The 20492-nt window shown below is 32.4% G+C and overlaps 1 protein-coding gene and 1 long non-coding RNA gene across 3 annotated transcripts; one reads left to right on the forward strand and one right to left on the reverse strand.

Annotated features, from left to right (window-relative positions):
* Window positions 1-101: 101 nt before the first annotated feature.
* LOC124445490 (phospholipid-transporting ATPase IA-like) lies at window positions 102-18249 on the reverse strand. 2 transcript variants are annotated; one of them, XM_046996214.1, is made up of 46 exons: window positions 18052-18249; window positions 14441-14540; window positions 14021-14120; window positions 13671-13769; window positions 13513-13558; window positions 13122-13162; window positions 12912-12985; window positions 12373-12442; window positions 12231-12284; window positions 11704-11777; window positions 11570-11640; window positions 11449-11489; window positions 10940-11066; window positions 10821-10859; window positions 10660-10751; window positions 10520-10555; window positions 10217-10294; window positions 9733-9821; window positions 9549-9606; window positions 9333-9447; window positions 8994-9076; window positions 8383-8432; window positions 8192-8261; window positions 8030-8114; window positions 7683-7822; window positions 7567-7614; window positions 7373-7463; window positions 7064-7128; window positions 6596-6676; window positions 6441-6476; window positions 6278-6360; window positions 5974-6082; window positions 5619-5696; window positions 5359-5469; window positions 5209-5283; window positions 3868-3990; window positions 3575-3653; window positions 3423-3484; window positions 3240-3296; window positions 2933-3040; window positions 2611-2699; window positions 2397-2457; window positions 1716-1762; window positions 1430-1464; window positions 1243-1286; window positions 102-464 (listed from the first exon to the last, which is right to left on the reverse strand). In XM_046996214.1, exons 1-46 carry the CDS (start codon window positions 18092-18094, stop codon window positions 408-410), a joined length of 3414 nt encoding a protein of 1137 aa, XP_046852170.1. In that variant the 5' UTR covers window positions 18095-18249; the 3' UTR covers window positions 102-407. The 2 variants fall into 2 exon arrangements, with proteins under 2 accessions (XP_046852170.1, XP_046852171.1); XM_046996215.1 differs by lacking the exon at window positions 18052-18249 and adding an exon at window positions 15519-15598.
* On the forward strand, window positions 15953-16772 carry LOC124445495. The gene is made up of 2 exons (XR_006948176.1): window positions 15953-16080; window positions 16173-16772. It is a non-coding gene; the product is annotated as an uncharacterized LOC124445495 (long non-coding RNA).
* Window positions 18250-20492: the final 2243 nt, after the last annotated feature.

The following is a 20492-nucleotide window of genomic DNA, read 5'->3' on the forward strand; positions in this document are numbered from 1 at the left end:
ATTAGTTTCCCTCCTTCTTATCTACAATTTTTTCAATACAAGTTCCATCCAGTCGTAATAAAGAAATGTAAGTTAAGTGTTTGCAGGTTAATTAAATACAATTTATGTTGAAAAAAATTTAATTAATGACTTTAGCAGACCACTCTCTCTCCAACAGTAACATTAATTTACGAATTTACAATTTACTATAGTGTCTAAATTAGTCTAAATTAGTATATTCAAGTTAACTATCAGGATGCAATAAATATTATTTAAAATTTCAAGTCTGCGTCTCTATTCCATTAAGTATTTTAACATGATGGTTTTATTTAATAGAGGAGACTTTAATTTTATAAATTACATCAAAAATATTTTAAAGATATATGGCCAACGATCACACTTCACCTCAACATACGAGCATTCTTTCACTACTCTCCACCTCCCGGCTTTCTAAGATTCGTATCGTATCGCCTGATTAGCTGCGCCTAATTAAAAATTAGTAGAGATTATTTACTCCATAATTATATTTTGTAGTTCAGAGTCGTCGGAAGATTGATAATTGGGGGGGAGGAGAGAGGATGTGGGGGGGGGGAGGTGTGGGCTCATATTCAAATATGAATATCACAATCCGTAGTAAGCAATGTACTTAAACACGATGTTTCTAGCTTAAGACGCTTAAACAATTGTCAAATATCAAAGCTTCTATTTTTTCAATTTGAAACACCAAGGTTTAATTTTTTAAAAGAGGAAATCAAAATAAAATTGACACGATTTTTTTTCGACATTCTCGAACATAAATGCTTTAAAAATAAAACTTCAGAAAGCATGCAGAACAACAAGCGTTCATAACGAATCATGTTCATATGTTCATGTATCATAAAAATCAAAATTTGAAAGGTCAGGTACCAACAAAAAAATAAAACAAAATAAATCATAAATATAAATTATAAATAACTTTTCCCTACAAAGAAATGTAGAAATCTCATATTAAGACAATTATACATTGTACAAGATACATTTTTTATTACAAATGTATCAATAAATATAAATTATACATCATATACAATAAGACATCAATATGGTTAGATCCTTTGTTTGATAAGTCATATTTAAACAAGAGTTAAAGAATAAGATGTAACATGCAAGACAAGAAGCAATAAAATTCATTACAGCAATAGTCATGTATCAAACTATTATTAAGTAAGATCACAAGAACGTATTATAATGTTTAGTGTTTGCTCACACCCATGTAACATTTTTTACCTGACTAATGGAAGCACTTTCTTCTTGAGAGAACGCATAACCATCTAAATGTATGAATATATAAATGTGTTTCCTTCAATATTTCATAACTTATTCTTCTTCACGATGAAGATATTTTACACTGACCAATTATTATGTTGGTAATTACATTGACGTACAAATTAAATAAAATATGATAAACACTTACGTTGAGTCTTGAAACTCTTTGAGCGGAACGTTGACCTGTACAATTCAAAAAGTGCCAAATGATGAATCATAAAAATACAAATATTTTATCAGAAATACGATAAATCGTTCATGACTGAAAACATACAAAAACCACCATGGCTGTTGTAGCTTGTTTTCATTGTGTTGTAAATATATCTTATTAATTCATTCCACAGCTTAAGACAGAAATTTCGAGGTAGCACACACTGAAGCTATGAACAACTGTAAAATACTACAAATGCATTGAAAAAAGACGTTGTATTGACCTGTATATTGTAGGTGTAGACAGACCAAGAGAAGATTGAGGATCGTTCTATACGTAAGAAAGTAGAAAGAATTGACAATAAGTTGTAAAACTGAACAAGCTGGCTGCTCCCCGTATCTTTCAGTAGGCTGTATATTAATTAGAACATACTTCATATCAAATATTAATTGGACAATATTTCATACAAATTGCGACATTTAACTATCGTACAGATTTTTGATCTAAACACGGATGCCGTTTTTCCACTAAATGGCAAATTTTGCACGAAAACAATTGTGAAAAAGCTTAGAATATTGATCAAAAACATGTTCAGAGATCTTTCAAAAGTTTTGAACTTTAGTACTCAAAACATCGTTTACGTAGAGTTTGTCGCACAATTATTGGTTAGCTACAAAGTCACGTGTCGCACACAACCATTTTGGTTTCTATTTAAGTGTTTCATATGATGGACAACAAAAATAAGAGCACGCTCACCAAACAGTGTGAAATGACTCTAGGGTTCAACTCAGCCGTTAATAAACATTAATGAACTCCGCTATTACATAGGAACAATTGAACGTGAATAAACAATAACAGCCTACAAATCTGCTTTGCTCAGCATCCGTCCCCAAATTCCTTGGTGTATTGTAGTAATAAATGGGAATATAATGAAATCTTAATACAGCCTTAGGTTTGTGCCAACCTTTCGTTCTTCGATTTCTTGAATTTCTTGAACTAATGTTTTGAAAAATATTCTGTGGAACCTAAACGGTATGGTCATGTTAAATATACACCTCACCAAATGCACTGTCAAATCTTGGCGCAACTCGCGCGTGTTAAACATACGATTTCAACAAAAATTCATGGCTTAACATTAAATAAAAATATTTAAAGTGTCTATCACTAACAACACTTACAGTTTGTAACAAAAATCAAAAAACAATGTTATAACGGGTATGAGAATAAGCATAAACCAAAATGCTGGACAGGTGTAAACCATTTGTTCCTTAACGTAAGAAAGGTATATGTGTTATAAAACTACTAGGTGTACAAAAACATCATTATAATTTGAAAATATACCTTTACACTTCGTACATATCATTATAAAGTTTTAAATAAGTACGAGCAAAGTACGGAAATATCATTATAAAGTTTCAAATAGTACAATTTCAATAGGGCCACATCATTATAAAGTTTGAAATCTGCAAACTATTAAATTTACAAATCAATGAGAGGTACCTGGCCAATCATATGAGGAGCAAGATACTCTGCCAGAAATGGTTGACAATATATCAGTAAAAATATAAACCAACTAAGAATGCTTCCCCAGATAGCAATATGACAAAGCTAGAGAATAAAAAAAGGCACTGAAAATATATGTATGTACGTATAAGAGGTTCAAGACAAAATTCATAAATTATCCAATTAAAAATCTATGAAAATTATTTGTTTACACAAGTGCAAGAAAACGTTCGATTTTTAAAATGTGAACAAATGATAAACAGATGACTTTATTTCAGTAAGAGCAAAAGCCCAATCAACTGACCCAATTCCATGAATCTAGTTCTAAAGCTGCTTTTAGACAAACAGTTACCACAACAAGCTAAAATAAATAAAAATACAAGAATGAGCCATCAAAAATTTATAATATATAAAAAAAGAATGAGTATAGCTTTCATGAAGTAAATATCTCTATGTTAAATTATAAGAAGGTATACAACGTAATCACCGTGTAAACAATGTTGCCAACAAACCAATTACCAACCACTAAACCTTCTTGAAATGGAACATCTAAAATAAAAACATCATGAAATTTAACGCTAATTCATATGAACAAAATGTGTGTTTCTCTGCATGTCGTGTTTAATGTAAAATACTCACCATTATTCAGAGCTAATGAAGGAAGATAAAATAAAAACAACGAATGAACAATAGCTGCAAAGATCCATAACCAAAACACCTGGAAATGTTTTTCATTAAAAAAAATTAATACTATCACCATTGAAATTAAGCATTTGTTGAAATTAAGCCGAAGAACATTATTCGCTATTCTTTCACTCAACGTATTTAAAAAACTGGCTTTAAGCCAGTAAGCTTTCCTACCATTAAATAATATTACCCATTGAGAGCCATAATAAAAAAATTGAACTGATTAAATGACATGTCGTACGTACCTTTGTATTAAAGTATTCTGCATTCTGAGACGGTTTATATAACTGAGGAAATTTTTGCAAGCTTTCTGATGACACTGTTTTGTCAAATAATCCAATCGCCAACGGTGGAAAAGCAGTAAAAGCCTAAAAAAATTGATAATTTCAATTAAAAATTTGAATCTGTTCTTGACTTGACAGGATGTAGCAACATAAAGTTATGAAGGAGATAAACCATTCCTCACAAGAAGACATAAAGTTAGTTACGTAGGTAAACTATTGCTGACACAATGGCATATAGGTACATGTAAGGTTACGGTGGTAAACCATTCCTGACAGGAGAGCATATACGCAAGGTTACGTAGGTAAACTATTGCTGACACAAGGGCATATAGGTACATGTAAGGTTACGTAGGTAAACTATAGTTGCCATGAAGGCATGTAGCCTACATATAAGGCATTGCTAGCAAAACATTATAACCATGTTTTGTTTTAATGACGAAAGAAATTCTTTCTGTAAGCTTTACACGAAAAATCAACAAAGGCAAATTAAAGATTCAAGGAGAATGCAAAGTTTAATTCGCAATTTGAATCATTCATAAAATGTTTCATTCATCATGAGGTGAGCATCCATTGACTTAGACTAAAACCTATCACAAGCTATAGTCTAAACAACCATTCGTTATCTTATACTTCACGGTTTACAAATAAACGATCCTTTTTTGTACTCATTGTAATGTCTATAGTTAAGTATTGCCTACTTAAAAATAGACATAAGTGCACGCATAGTGCACTGATGTCATTTTTTGAAAAAAGCTAAAGAAGACAGTGCGTAATCAACTCGACCAGTTAAAGGACTTCATACGTATCAACGGGATTTCCTTGCGCTGCTCTGAGAGTAGCTAGCTCGGTCATAATTTATTAAAAAAATCATATGAGCATATACTTTGACCACTTGACTTACTGTACGAGTTGATAGCAACAACCAAATGAATTTATTTGCACCATTTTAAAGTAACTAGTTCGTTCTGTCCCCAATTTAAGAGTAACTAGTTTGGTAAGCCACCAATTTGTCTGAGAATGCACAAATTCGACTAGACCAACTGTCTTAGTTCACAGTTATAGCAACGACCAACTGGATGTACTAGAACCGACTTTGGAGTAAAGAGCTCGCTTAATCCGAAATTGTTGGAGAAATCATCTGAGTATGTTAAAAATGCTTTTCAATTTAAAATATTTGCTTTCTATTGAGCAAAGATTCAGCAAACATTGAAGAAAAAGCCCCGACGTTTCAAGTCTCTTTACAACATTAAATCATCACAAGGATAACGCAGGATGTTTTATAATAATAAGTTCGTCACATACCACATTATATATTCCAATACACCATTTATCAAATAATATTTGACCGGAGAATCCATTTACGATGGCAAACCAAAGCTGGAAAATGCAATAAGCTGGATCATCCTTTGAAGACATGATTGAAACAACCAAAACACTCATAACAACTCTCACCTCAATAACGTATAAACAAACATTCTTATAGAAGGAGTACAAGATTAGTTTGCTAAGACGCTGATAACTCCATGAGCCATGCACCAGCAAGAGTTTGTTCAAAAAACGAAACTATAAAAAATATTTAAGGTATTAATTCATTAATAAACATACACTCTGCAACGTTTGGCAGTTATCATGCAAGAAGTACTGACCTGCGCTCTCGGTAAAGTGACCAATTTTTATTTCAGTGTTTAAATACCTTATAAAACCTAAATTACCTGAGCAATAGCATAATCAGATGCACTAGCTGCCTGTAGTCCCTCCTGACCATTGATACCAACACCAACATGAGCAGCCTGGAAATGGAATATATTGATCACGAACATAAATATTTATAACTTATACGACAAATGTACACAGGTGTATAAACCATTGGAACAACAAATTCTAAATGAATTTTAAATAGAAAACAATTTTAAGAAATATAAAAATAGTATGTAGATGTAATCAAATGGTATTTAACTGATACAAAACGGAAGCGTTACACAAAACTAATTCATCTAAACAACTAAACATAAATGAAAGGGTGTATAGTATAGAATAATTAAAATCTGTGTGATTCTTCATAAATACCTGAATCATACCAACATCATTTGCACCATCACCAATCGCTAATGTTATGGAGTTCTTAACTTGGGCTTTTACAAGACGCACAACTTTAGATTTTTGTAACGGGGATACCCTGTAAGTTTGAGTTTAGTCATGACAACAACCACCTGGTATCATGGATAAAGCATGCATGGCATTCATGGCAAATTATCTGTTTTCATTGTCTCAATAAATGTCGAAATAAATAATTGAGTGCAACACTTTTAAGTTTTTACAATGATGACCTTTAATAGGCCAAGCCATTGTCTTAGTCTAAATTGAAACGTACCTGCAACAAACAACTGCTTTACAGGATAGCGCCAAATCCAAAAAATTGTATTTCAGTTCTTCTTCCAAGGCATAGTTCAGTGTCTGGTATAATATAGAAACTTCATCAAAGTATTTTCAAAAAGTTTGGAAAGTTTGCCACGGAATTGAGGAGGAGAGCTAACCTGACCAGTCACAATGAAAGCTAGACGCTCCTCCTGCTAAAGAATTGCAATGATAGATATTTGAGAAACAACGTAAAAAAATAAAACACAGAAATAATATTGCGAAATCAACTTCATTCAAAATGAAAATCATTAAAAACGATAACAACTCTAACCTCGTCTTTATTTATCGTCTTCTTGCGTTTATTCTTGATCCCATGCTTCTTTATTACATCGTCCAACCAACGTTTTGTCCCCTAAACATCATCACTCGATTGATTACCAAGTTATGGAATTAAAATATTTGAAGCATTCTGAATCAGAAATTTGATGCAAAAAATTTACTATTGAATAGGATAGTAGAGAAGTAAAAGATTTGTAGTATTCTGAATCAAAATTTTTGATATCTGACGATATCTGATTCTGATCATTTAATGATGATATCTGACTTATGATGGATGTGAATTTCTGCTTCTCATCACATAAGAGAAAAGTCGAAATCCAATACATAATGACGATACACAAGACCAGCACATTATGCAAAAGTTTTGCTGAACTTGCAGGGAATAAATTTGGTTGACTAGCAATAAATGATAACAAAACTGTTTAAGATTTTAAAATTATCCAAATCACGATATACTTACACCAAGATCACATTCTTTACATACAAGTAAAGACATGTCTTCAGTAAGAAGTCTACACGAGTAACCTAAAAACATAAAATAACTCAATCAATGAAATGAAATGTAGGGAGCAAAATGATAAGTCCATAAATACACTCCAAATACACTATAATTTCCAAGTAAAAGAAATCGAAGTCCCTATACTAACTATAAAATAGAGTACTATGGAATTATTTTTATGCATACAATGAAGGCCTAATATTGCCATGAGTTGTTATAAGACATGAAAGATGCACACTATACTCCAAAACTTCAAAAATTAGTCAAAACCTATATTGATGGCAGTTTCTTGTTTATCGCCTGTGAGAACCCAAATTTTGATATTTGCGGCAGCTAAGTCTGCAATGCTATCAGGAACACCCTAATAATAAGCAAAGGGAAAATAGAAACAAAAATATTCGATGCAAAACATTAAATCAAAAATAAATACTATTGAAGACGTGTTATTTACAATAAACTTCAACCTCTTGTAATTTATCCTCGATTGCTGTAGCTCCAAGAAGAAACAGATTCTAAAGGTGAATAAATTTAATAAATTTTAAAATCACGAAGAAAATAAACGAAATAAGTAGTTTTACACCTTTTCGATCAATTCAGCAGCTTCATCAACTTTTTCATCTCTATTTTCAAGGCTCGTGCTGGCACTGTAATATATATCACTCCAACGATCATAATCATCTTGAGAGATTTCCGCCATTGATATACACAAGGTTCTTAAACCTTGAAAATAATAGAATTATGACAATCAATTAGGTAAGGCAACTCTTGTTTGGTTTGAAAGAATTTAAGTTTCAAAAGTCTTTACTAAATCATCTTCACAGCGTCAGTAATTTTTTAAGAGAAAAATGTCTTCAGCTTACCCAGTAACCGTTAACATTTTTGTCCGAAAACATTACTCAACAACTCAACCAAAGTAATGATTCTTACCATCTTTAGCAAATTCTTCCAAATGCTTCAAAGTAATGTCTTTATATAATTGATTAACACTAAGTCTTTCATATATTACAGTATCCTATAATATAATAAAGTAAACTATTTGAGCAAATTCGTAGCTACATCAATCTAGCCATGAAAATTTTCAAAACTTACAGCTCCTTTACAATATAACTTTATTTGACCATCGGGTGTTTTCAAAATGACAGACATGCGTTTGCGGGTGCTTAAAATAGGGAAAACAAATCATTTCTAGATTCTCTTACATCGATTAATTTATATCTTGTTTACAAAAGAAGTGAAAATTGCAAATAACACATGGAAGAGTGGATACATGGGAATTATACCTGTTGAATTCGAGGACATTAAGAACTTCATAAACTTCTTCTTGTCCCATCTAAATCAAATAAAGCATATAATAAAAACGTCGATGTACATGAATACACATAAAAGTACATAATAAAAACGTCGATGTACACGAATATACATAAAAGAACATAATAAAAACGTCGATGTACACGAATATACATAAAAGAACATAATAAAAACGTCGATGTACACGAATATACATAAAAGTACATAATAAAAACGTCGATGTACATGAATATACATAAAAGTACATAATAAAAACGTCGATGTACATGAATATACATAAATGGTTTGAACCCGGGAGTATCGTTACATGTTTGTAGATGTAGATCGTCCAGGTTAGTAGAATCCTGAGGAGGACTGTTTTTGTTGTTGTTGACTGACGTTTCTACAACCTTAGCGGTAGTCATCTTCAGAGTTAACATCAACAACAACAGTCCTCTTCAGGACTCTACTAACCTGGACGATCTACATCTACAAACATGTAAATATACATAAAAGTACATAATAAAAACGTCCATGTACATGAATATATAAATATAGATAACATGATAATCAATATAAATTTTTGTCTATGAAAAGAGCTTACAGCATTTATAATGACAGAAGTTGGTGTGCGAACATTGAATGAAAATCCAAATAATTTTGCTCCTTCAACCAAAGCACCTTCATCTACAAACAAATAATGAAAAATATATTTTAGTAAATTTACTACAATATTAGTCATAGAATAATTAAATTTAAAGTGAATACGTAGTTTGAGCCCAGGAGTGTTGTTAACATTTTTGTAGATGTTGATCGTCCAGGTTATTTAAGTACCAACATTTCTGAGGACTCAAAACCGGGACGATCTACATCTACAAACATACAACTAAATTCATTCATGTGTACATTTATAAATATTTTCCCTACAGTTGTGGCTGCAAACCTGGAGAAGCGGCTTGATAAATGATCTTATCTGGATTTTGAGTATCTCTCTCAGGTACGACCGTGTGACAAACAGACAACAGAGTCAAGAATTCACGGATTACGGATGATGTTGGCTATTTTAATGGAAAGTGAACTCCTTAAATTTATACACAAAAAGAGATCTTTACAAAGCCACTTTACTCTATTTTCACGCATTACTCTATTTTCTACTTACATGACGTTCTCGAAGATGGTCCAATAAAGAAGGATCATTAAAAGCATCACCATCTCCACTGAAAATAGTAAATACAATGAGGAATAACTGTACAACCTTTTATAGAAAATAGTGAGAACAACAAGACTTTTTGCAATACAGAACTGCTCCTATGAAAGTTACACTCAAGTGAAATAATTCTTACCCATACATAATGCCAGCTATTGTGCATTTTCTAAACTCCATTATGTTTCTTGTAAGAGTTCCAGTTTTATCCGAAAATATATATTTCACCTATGATGATGTTGACATTGAATTATAGAATGATTGCTCAAAACAACTCAAAACAGACGAAGTTACAAAAAACGCTCTTGAATAGTAGAATGATTTAGAAAATGTACACATATGTACATAATCATGCGACAAGCATGATATCTTATCTTTTCAATTAAATTATATGATTATTTTATTTATGATTATTTTATAAAATTATCACTTTACACAGCAAAAGAAAATAACTGAAATCAAGAAACTTATTAGCATCCTAATTTAAATTTAAATGAGTTATCACTGTAGAATTATGGAAATGCTTTCTTTGTTGCAATTAATAATTTAAGTCAAAGGATGATTCATCATAGCATTTACTAAATACATGAAACATTTTCCAAAACAATGTGTTACGTACATACCTGTCCCAATTCTTCATTAAGATTTGAAGTTCTAGCCATGGCTGGAGTGTCATTCTCATCATAATACATTTCACAATCCTGTCAGAAATGGATGAGAAAATATTTCATATTTGCTACATCTACGTACAAACAGTATGTTTGTTAAGCTATGAATGTATTGAATTCATTGATATTAAATCAAATTAGTCAACAATTACTATTATTTTAACGATGAAACGGTTTTTCAAATGATCATATGTCATTAGAACTTTAAGTGGGTATTTACGACTGTAATTCTCGCAATAGTTTTGAAATCTGACTAACCGAATTGATAAATATAGCTTGAATGAACTTCACAATCTGAAGAGGAAGAAAGGATTAAAATGATGATGTTAGAGCTATAACTAAAATGATGATGTTAAAACTACGTTAGTTATAGATGAACAACAAAAGTTAAAACTAACCTCTAATGTGACGGGTAAACTGATAGGAATAAGATTATTGTAGAGAATGATGAACGTAATTATGGTGAAAAAGAAACTTTGAGGTTTTTTTCCTTCAAGAAACAATAAACATATTTTTTTCATTTTTATTTTAAAAATGATTTCCATTTAGATTTTACTACCTTCATAACCCATGTACCAAGATCCAGTTCTATTGTTTTCTAAAATGATAAATATTTATGTATAAACGATAATAGCTATAAAATTACAGACAAAGATTTCATAAAAGAACGGAACCCACGTGTCCAAATATAGGATCCTAAACTACTGAAAAACGCCATAACCAACAATAGACAGAACAAAAACAAAATTTGAATATTTGTAGCACGATCCATGTTTGATCTTTTGATAGGAGCCGCAGTTGCATTCTGAAAAAAAGTCTTTCTCTGATGAACAACCAATAACGCACACGATATTTCTTATTAGTAAAAGTCTTTAATATTTCATAAAAGAATATTGTGTATACACACAACAACAGTGTATACACACAACAACAGTGTATACACACAACAACAGTGTATACACACAACAACAGTGTATACACACAACAACAGTGTATACACACAACACAGTGTATACACACAACAACAGTGTATACACACAACAACAGTGTATACACACAACACAGTGTATACACATAACAACAGTGTATACACACAACAACAGTGTATACACACAACAAAGACAGGAGATATATAGTTTAAAAAAAAGTACAAATCAGTTCTTCTTGCATTGCTCAGTTTTACATACCTGCATTAGTTTGGAATCATGACCAGTATAAATTACTAATCCTAAAAACATCGTAATCATCATTATTAATCAATATACGTATCATGTTGATAAAATAATTTCCAACAAAAAATTACTGTACCATATATCCATTGTGTATTTCTTAATTGTGCACCACGGAGTAATAGCTGGTCAGGATTCAGTGGCACTGCTCTGTTTTTAAGAAAATGATCTAAAACACCTTTACACTTCAAAAATAATTCTACTAATCCATACTTTCTCCCATTCAAAGTAATGTTTCCAACAAATTCATATAATCTGTTATTTGGGCCTTCACAATCAACTCGCCCCTGTAATTAAATATTGGTTACTCATAATATAAGTGACCAGATAGAAGAATTTTGTGCCAAACCTCGCGTACATTGGTATAAATTAACACTTATTTCTCTCATAGCAAAGAGTGACGGAATTAAAAATTTCACAACTATTTCACAAGAAATCAAAATTTGCTGCACAGTGATTCATGTAATTTGACATGATGTAAATTGCTGGCTGCAAAAGAGCTGGTTTGCAATTAGGACAATCCTTTTTGTGTTTATAATCACTAGTCATTCCTATGGTTGCTCAATAATAAGATCGAAAAACTGCATTAGTCACCATGGCAAAAGATAGCAAGTGTTAACTTGTAACTAATTCAGGAGGAGGGCTGTATCGCATGACAAAAATTGAGTCTTTTTTATTGTTACGAATAGTTAATCTGCTTGCTATGGAAAAAATTATGTTTGTATCAAAACAGTCATTACCTCAAGTGATTTCAGGTCAGCAGGTTGAACCATACTTGCAGTCAGAGGAAGAGCCTTTTCATGATAAAACAAAATTATTGTCGATTACGTGAAATTTGCCAAAACATTTTTCTTTAAAAACCACAACAACGTATTGTCAAACCTGTTTTATCTTGAGATTAGTTTCACCATCAAGATTCGCCGTTTCAACGTAACACATTCCCATTGGCTCACTTAAAACGATAATTCTGTCACTTAGTAACGTATATTTATGAATGATAATTATTCATGACTAACCTTGTAGTAACGTATATTTATGAATGATAATTATTCATGACTAACCTTGTAGTAACGTATATTTATGAATGATAATTATTCATGACGAACCTTGTAGTAACGTATATTTATGAATGATAATTATTCATGACTAACCTTGTAGTAACGTATATTTATGAATGATAATTATTCATGACTAACCTTGTAGTAACGTATATTTATGAATGATAATTATTCATGACTAACCTTGTAGTAACGTATATTTATGAATGATAATTATTCATGACTAACCTTGTAGTAACGTATATTTATGAATGATAATTATTCATGACTAACCTTGTAGTAACGTATATTTATGAATGATAATTATTCATGACTAACCTTGAAGTAACGTATATTTATGAATGACAATTATTCATGACTAACCTTGAAGATAAAAGAATAAGATCTGCTGGAAAAAACTGGCCATTAAGAACTTTGACAATATCGCCAACTTTGAGCTAAAAATGAAACATCAAGGATTCAAATATAAATAAGAATACATTCAGACTTCATAAGAACAGTTCTAATCATCATGATGATATAGAGAGAAGTTGTCTATTGTTCAATATACTTATTGATAAACCAATCACAAACCTCCATCCATTTCACTGCTTGATAAGTATTCTCCCTCCACACTACAGAAAAGTGATAATACTAAAGCGTTTGTGAATGTAAATGCTCTTTTATAGCTGTGCCAAGCGATCTACTCCACATCAATCAAAACATGCAACAATACTTTGACGTGACCATGTCGTCATATAATCTAATATCGTTTGATAAAGCTGGCCAAATAGGAGAAACGATCCGTCCTAACTTACGCATTCTGTATTGATCATTTATTTTTACTAGACAATATACATGATAATCGGAAAGATTAAAGTGAAGAGTAAAGTGCTCATGAACATTGCTTCACACTGTACTCGAATTAAGAGTCGGACATCTCCTTTTTTTACATTAGAAGTAATACTCGGGTAACTTATTATACCTCGAACATCTTTTTTATTCGTTTTATCGTCTGCTCTATGACGTTTCTAGTAAATGAATATGATAGCATAGATTAAAAATATAATAGAAATGAATAGGTTACCATTATCAATATCAGATAGAAGATATTCACAGCAGCAGTCCCAGTTGTGTTCTTACATAATCTTCAATAATTTCTTTGACAGCAGAACAAGATAAAACAAAGAGTAAAGGAACAGCAGTTGTATATCGACCAGTAGGAGAAACACCTTCAATTTGCTAAAAAATAAAAAGATTAATTTATAAGATTATTGTCATAAATGTAAAGACATGACTCTACTATATCACTGGGTTAGGTGACTACTAAATGTTGATCACTGGGACACATGACTACTATATGTTGATCACTGGAACAGGTGACTACAATATGTTGATCACTGGAACAAATGACTACAATATGTTGATCACTGGGACAAACGACTACAATATGTTGATCACTGGGACAAACGACTACAATATAAACCATTTACCTGTAAGAGGGCAATGAAGAGGAAGAAAATATTTGAATACCGACTAAACTGCTCCAATAAAAATTTCGGCAAGAATGTGACGACATTATACTTTGCAGTGCTGAAATTGAATTATGAAATATCGTCAATGATCAGAAAATAAAAAACAGCTTCGTCCAAAAACAAGCAACCCAATTTAAACGTATACTTAAATATACAAATGATGTTAAAATTCACAACGTTGATGGACAGTTGACATCAGTCAACGTTTTAAAACAATGGGAAAACCGCTGACTGGTGACATACCATATTTTATTTAAACAATGGGAAAACCGCTGACTGGTGACATACCATATTTTATTTAAACAATGGGAAAACTGCTGACTGGTGACATACCATATTTTATTTAAACAATGAGAAAACCGCTGACCGGTGACATACCTTATTTTATTTCCACGATAAACCTCAGTTTGAGGGTTATTGATCATAATGATTCTATCAGCGCCATCTTGACTGCCGTCTTCAACAGTTCCGTAGGTACCTAGTTACAAAAAAGAGATGTGAACATTAGTATTATGTAAGGTGAGGCAAGTTGCACCTTCATCACCATTTAGTGACATAGTAGGAAAAAGGTGTTTATGTTTTCTTCATGAGACTTTGTTAACTTAGAAATGTTTCATATTTATGATTATTCACTTCAACTCGTAACTTTTTTCCTTAAAAAGATGTTTAAAACCATCAAAAACAAAATCGTATCCAGTAGATATGCACGAAAGTCAAAGAGCCCATCGAAAGTTTAGCAGCTATACTAACACAACATATACTAATCAGCGATTTCGCATGCGTTGCTTCTTAAGTGATTTAACAACATGGAACCAGAACTGTGCATTACAACAGGAAATGGTGAAGTGTGTATTTAAAGTAAGGCTGGTATTTTTTTCGAGATAAATTGGGTGAGTTTTTGCCGTAGAAGACCGTACATATGTTAGATTACATGAAATCATTATATTGTACATCACATGAAATCAAAAATCTGGACACAAGATTGTACACAGATTGTATATTGAAGTTGCTGTTGATATCAATATGGGAAAAAGTTGCAAAAATTCCAGAAAGCAGTCTTGAATTTATTGTTTTCATGGATAGTTGTTAATCTTGAAACGCAATGAAATATTTCTTCAAAAATAAAGAAATAAAATCGATCATCACTGCAAAGATAAGATGCGAGTTATCAATAAGTTTCTTCTTTCAATAAACCGATTACAGAACAGTTTTGCTAAATTCTATGTTATAATAGTGCCTTAGAACTGAGAAAAAGTACGATTAGAAATGACGCAACTATTATACAATTGTAAAAACTACAGAATACTTTCTATATAAGAGAAACATGGATCTTGCGTCGGAGAGTCACAGCAAAACAACTGACAATAAAACATACAAAAACATTGAAATTTATGATAATGTAAGTCCTGATTATAAATCCAAGCAACTGCAAAGTCAGGGTTGTGAAATATCTTACTTTGTTTATCCAGCCTTTGGTACATTTTCTCTTTTTCGCAAGTAAATGTATATGAACGACGGCTTTCATTTCAAAGATAACATAATGATTTATGCATCTTTAAAGATGCAAATAACTCGCATGGCATTTGCATTGCATTTGCATGTCTAGTAGTAAGGCAAAACACACATGGAGCATTGTTCATTAAAACGACGAAAAAGCCCATTTCTGTGTAGAAAAAATAGTAGATGGTTGTTTAAACTTAGTGGAATTGAAAACCATGAAAATATTTCACATATACAAAATATTGAAATTGTATTACAGCAAATACATCCCACGACAGAAGTAATTAATTTTAGCAAAAGCGAAAACCAGCTGTTCCGTTCTAGGATCAACCGCAAGGCTGCCACAACATACATTGAATAAACCATATCTATCAAATTGCATACACAATCCACAACTTGACGTATCAAAAAAGTTTCCAAAAGAATTGTTATTATATAATATTTAGGAATAACAGTAGAACCTCGCTTAAAATAAACTAACTAAAGGACGTTGTCGTGAATGATGTAACAACAGCTAGGTTGGTTAATCATGCTTAACGTATACTATACCATTAGAGAAAATGAATGTGTATTTCGCTATCAAAGTCCAATTTTTCTGTTTTTTTATTAGACAAACCATTCACGCGCCGTGGCCAAAAATTGTCACTACTGTACGCTGAGAAAATATCGTCAAATTTTTCATGGAATATCATCCCAATATCGTTAAAAGAAAAAGTTTTCCGGCAAAAAGACATGCTTTTACACCCAAGAACGCTTGCAGATTAGGCAAATTAATTTACTTTAGGATTTGGTAATTCTTGGGAAAGTTAAATATAAAATATAATATTTTGAAAAATTCTTAGTAAAATTTCGTATAAAATCAAGTTATTTAGTATATTTCAAAAAAATTTTAAGAAAAAAATGTCCTTCACCTAAGTGACGAAAAACGTTAACAACTATGTGCCAAGGAGTGAACTTATTGTGGTGGTGAAGGTAGTGTAGCCTGCAACACCCAAAAGATCAGGCTTCAATGATAAATATGTTTTAACAGTTTCTATAGACACAACCACTGTTGATAATGAAAATTAATATTTTTCACAATATACTTTAGTTTTATTGTATTATTAAACAGTTCCATTTGGCAATTTCTATTATCTCACCAATAGTGGCATATAGCCTGTTTGGTAGAGCTCAGTAATCTATTTTTAAAAATATATTGTTTTCACAGTGATTGAACACCAAAATATATACACAGCATGACCAAACTTTCAACCTGGCTTGCCACAGCTTATCAACAAACAGTTTTTTTAACCACTTTCTAGTTTAGATTAAAAAATTTTTCTCACAAGTCTACATATATTATCACAGTCCCACATTCGTCTAACAGAGAAAACACTAGTTGTGTTCCAGAACAGCCTCTAATACCAGTGTGCGAATTAGTTCAGAAAAAACGATGTGCAATTTTTTTGACAAAAGTGTTTCTTTAGAGACATAATCAAATTGATATTACGTTAATTATTATATAGCGCTAATTGCTAAATTAATATTTTTAAATGTGAACAAATTCATATGATTTACGACAGTGTTTTTTGTTAAAACCGCTAATTTTTGCACATCGTTTGAAAAAGTGATGTGCAATTGTTTTCATTTTAGGTAAAACGATGTGCAAATTGCACATTGCACACCGTTAATTTGCACATTGCTAATACGATTTAAACAAATCAACAAACAAACTTGAATAGACTTAATTGACATGTAATTTGCATCTACTCCATTGAGATGCAATCATATCAAGATATTATTTTCATGTATGGTAATATATTTAACATAAAGGAACTATTATATAGATAATGAAATTAATCATATCATGGGAAAGTTATTAAATTACAAATACATATGTACAGAAATATTTGCATATAATCAAATCATAAATTGAAATAGTTTATGATGTATTATTAATATGAAAAGCCTTTTGGAGGGAAGGGTTGATGTTTAGCTTTTGCAAAAATAAATTTTTGCAAAAGGAAAAGGTGCAAAGATTTTTGTAAATTTAGGATTTGCCTTAGGAATGATGTGTTATATATAAACACGTACAGCCAAAAGCTCGCTTCATCCATATAGTTAAATACTTATTTTTGCAACAACTCTAAATCACAGGGCAAACGTCTACTTTGGTTTTTCATCGTTGATAATGCAACACAACATACAGTAGTTATTTTAAGCAAATTCAAAATTAATACCTTTAGAAAATTTTTACTTCCTCGAAATTTTTTAGACAGTGTGTAGTGTGTTACTAATATACAACGCATAAAACTTACCATAAAAATGTAATATCTTCAATTGAATTAGGTAGACATTTGAAATATTAGCTAAAAAATATTCACTCTATATGGTCCTGGGTGGTTTGAAAAGTTTCATAAAACAATGTCTAGACTATTGTGACTAAAATCGAAACTAATAAATAATGTCAAAATTATAAATCAATTTTATGAAAAGGCAGAAAAGCATACCTTGACCTTCGCACAAATCTCTCAGTTGAATTTCTTCAGTCATTGATAGTAGAAGACTGTGTTCTTTTAGGAGTCATTCATTATTTTCTCTATTTTCACTATTAACATTCCCTTCGTCAATTATGCAGTTTTGGATACTTATTGTTTTACTAATTAATTTTCACCTCCTTTCGCTACCAATGGCTTTATTTTAATTTGTTTACATTTTTACACTAGACCCTAGTGCGCATGTCTGTTATCACAAAAGCCTCAAAAACAGGTACGAGAGCGTACATATGGATGGCCTGTGACCCAGCACAATGGACTATACTGTGGCAGCTCCAAAATTAATAAACGGCGATAAATTGAAATTAATTATGAATGGACGGATTTTCATATTTTTTACAGGGATGGGACTAAAATTTTACAGGGTGGGTGATAAGGAAATGACTCTAGGCAAAGTTGTAGTGATGTAGCCATCTACCTTCCTTAGTATATACTGACTTACACCAACAAATAGAGATAAGACAGATAACTATACTATCACACTTGTGTTCAACGTCCATTTTAAAATTTTTAAACTACTTCTATTTAAACATGGTATTACATAACGTTATATTTGTTTCTTTACCAAATGTAGTCGATTTTCAGTAATGGAAACAACAAGGAGCTATAAAAAATATTGTCATGATAACACATAAGTATCTCTTGAACACATTCATTTAAGTACTTACCCTTGAGTTTATTATTTACTAATAATCAGAAGAATATGAGAGCATACTCAAACAAAAGTTAAAAGTGTCTAAAATAGTCTGCTAGTGAAACCAAAGGTTGTATAGAAAGTTGAAATTTTTGCTGAGAAAAACTCAGTTAAACAAAACAAACAAACAACATTTATATACCGGCCAGTATTAATCCCCGCCAGGGGGGTTGACCGGTCCATGAATTTTTCCACGCCACACGTCTCTATCTCTCGCCATATCTCTCGTTATACCCATCGCCTTCATATCACTGTTCACAGCATCCATCCATCTCTTTCTCGGTCTACCTCATTTGCGGACTCCATCCAAATTCATATGCAACGTTCTACGAATTTCAGCACTTTCTTCCCTCCTTTCCACATGCCCAAACCACCTCAAACGCTGGCGCCTTACCCAATTCTCGATACACTCAACACCAACTCTTTCTCTAATCTCTTCACTTCGAATCCTATCCATCAACGTTACACCACACATCATCCTAAGCATTCTCCTTTCCGTCGACGCCAATCTTCTCAGGTCCTCTGCTTTCGGCGCCCAACACTCTGCTCCATATCCCAAAACACTTCTAACACATGCCTTATACAATTCTCCCTTCTGCTTCAACGAAGTCGACTTTCCGCACAACATTCCCGACAACTCTAAAACTCCACCACGCTGCTTGAACTCTGTTTCTCACCGCTTGCTCGCACCCTCCACCATCATTTAACACATCGCCCAGATATTTAAACTCCGATACACCTTCCAAACTCACGTCACCCAGTTCAAACCGTTCAATCGCGACTCGCCCACCACTTCGACACGTCCCGCACTCAAAATCAGTTACTCTTGTCAATGCACCACGGACACCTGAACATCTTCCATGAACCCACTTACTGCATTTCCACACATTATCGAATTCACTCCAACTCTTTTCCCACACACACCACATGGCCATTTATCACTGTCCTTCACCTCCACCTGCCTCGAGCATCTCATGCCCTTCGTCTTTGCCTCATTCACTTTCAGTCCCTTGACTTCTATTGCCGTTTTCCATTCTCGGTACCATTCCATGACTTTCTGCTTCGACTCCGCCACCAAGACAATGTCATCTGCATACAACAAACACCAGCATCCTTCTTTTCTTCTCACTTCCTCTGTCAGTACATCCATCACACAAGCAAACAGTAACGGCGACAAGACTGAACCTTAATGAACACCAACTTTTACCTCAAAAACACCAGACCTAACACCTTCCTCCGTAACCACCGCCTCTACACCTTCATAAGTCTCCATAACTGCCCGAACCATATTCTCTGTCACACCTTTCTTACGCAGCGCGTACTCGATCACCTTTCTCGGAACTCTATCAAACGCCTAGAAAAACTCAGTTAAACTGTACTACTAATTTGTTCTGCGTAGTTCGGGGGGGGAGGTTAAATGCTTCTTAGATGGTTCAATAATTTACTTAGGAGGGTGAAATCTGATGTTTGGGGGTGGCACCCCACACACTTCATAGGTTTCCAGACACCCAAAAATTTTCTAATGTATTCTTTTACGGCTTCAAATTAAAATTACCCTTATTATTTTATGCTGTGCATTTTTCTCACTAAAGCACTGCAACCATCAGAGTGAAATAAACAATGTCCCTAAATAACAAGCCTTAAAGAAGGTGAACAAACTGGACTAATTACAAGTACGGTATCTGTACTAGGAGTCCTACCT

This window comes from Xenia sp. Carnegie-2017, unplaced genomic scaffold (assembly GCF_021976095.1).
Source record: "Xenia sp. Carnegie-2017 unplaced genomic scaffold, XeniaSp_v1 HiC_scaffold_22, whole genome shotgun sequence".
Classification (NCBI taxonomy): Eukaryota; Metazoa; Cnidaria; class Anthozoa; order Malacalcyonacea; family Xeniidae; genus Xenia; species Xenia sp. Carnegie-2017.

Excerpts from the sequence above, each read along its gene's own strand:
- LOC124445490 (XM_046996214.1), bottom strand. The coding sequence starts at position 18,094 with ATGACTGAAGAAATTCAACTGAGAGATTTGTGCGAAGGTCAAG. Across the intron at positions 11,778-12,230 it reads CTGACCTGAAATCACTTGAG|GGGCGAGTTGATTGTGAAGG; the intron begins GTAATGACTGTT and ends ATTTAATTACAG. Across the intron at positions 8,262-8,382 it reads AATGTCCTCGAATTCAACAG|CACCCGCAAACGCATGTCTG; the intron begins GTATAATTCCCA and ends CCCTATTTTAAG.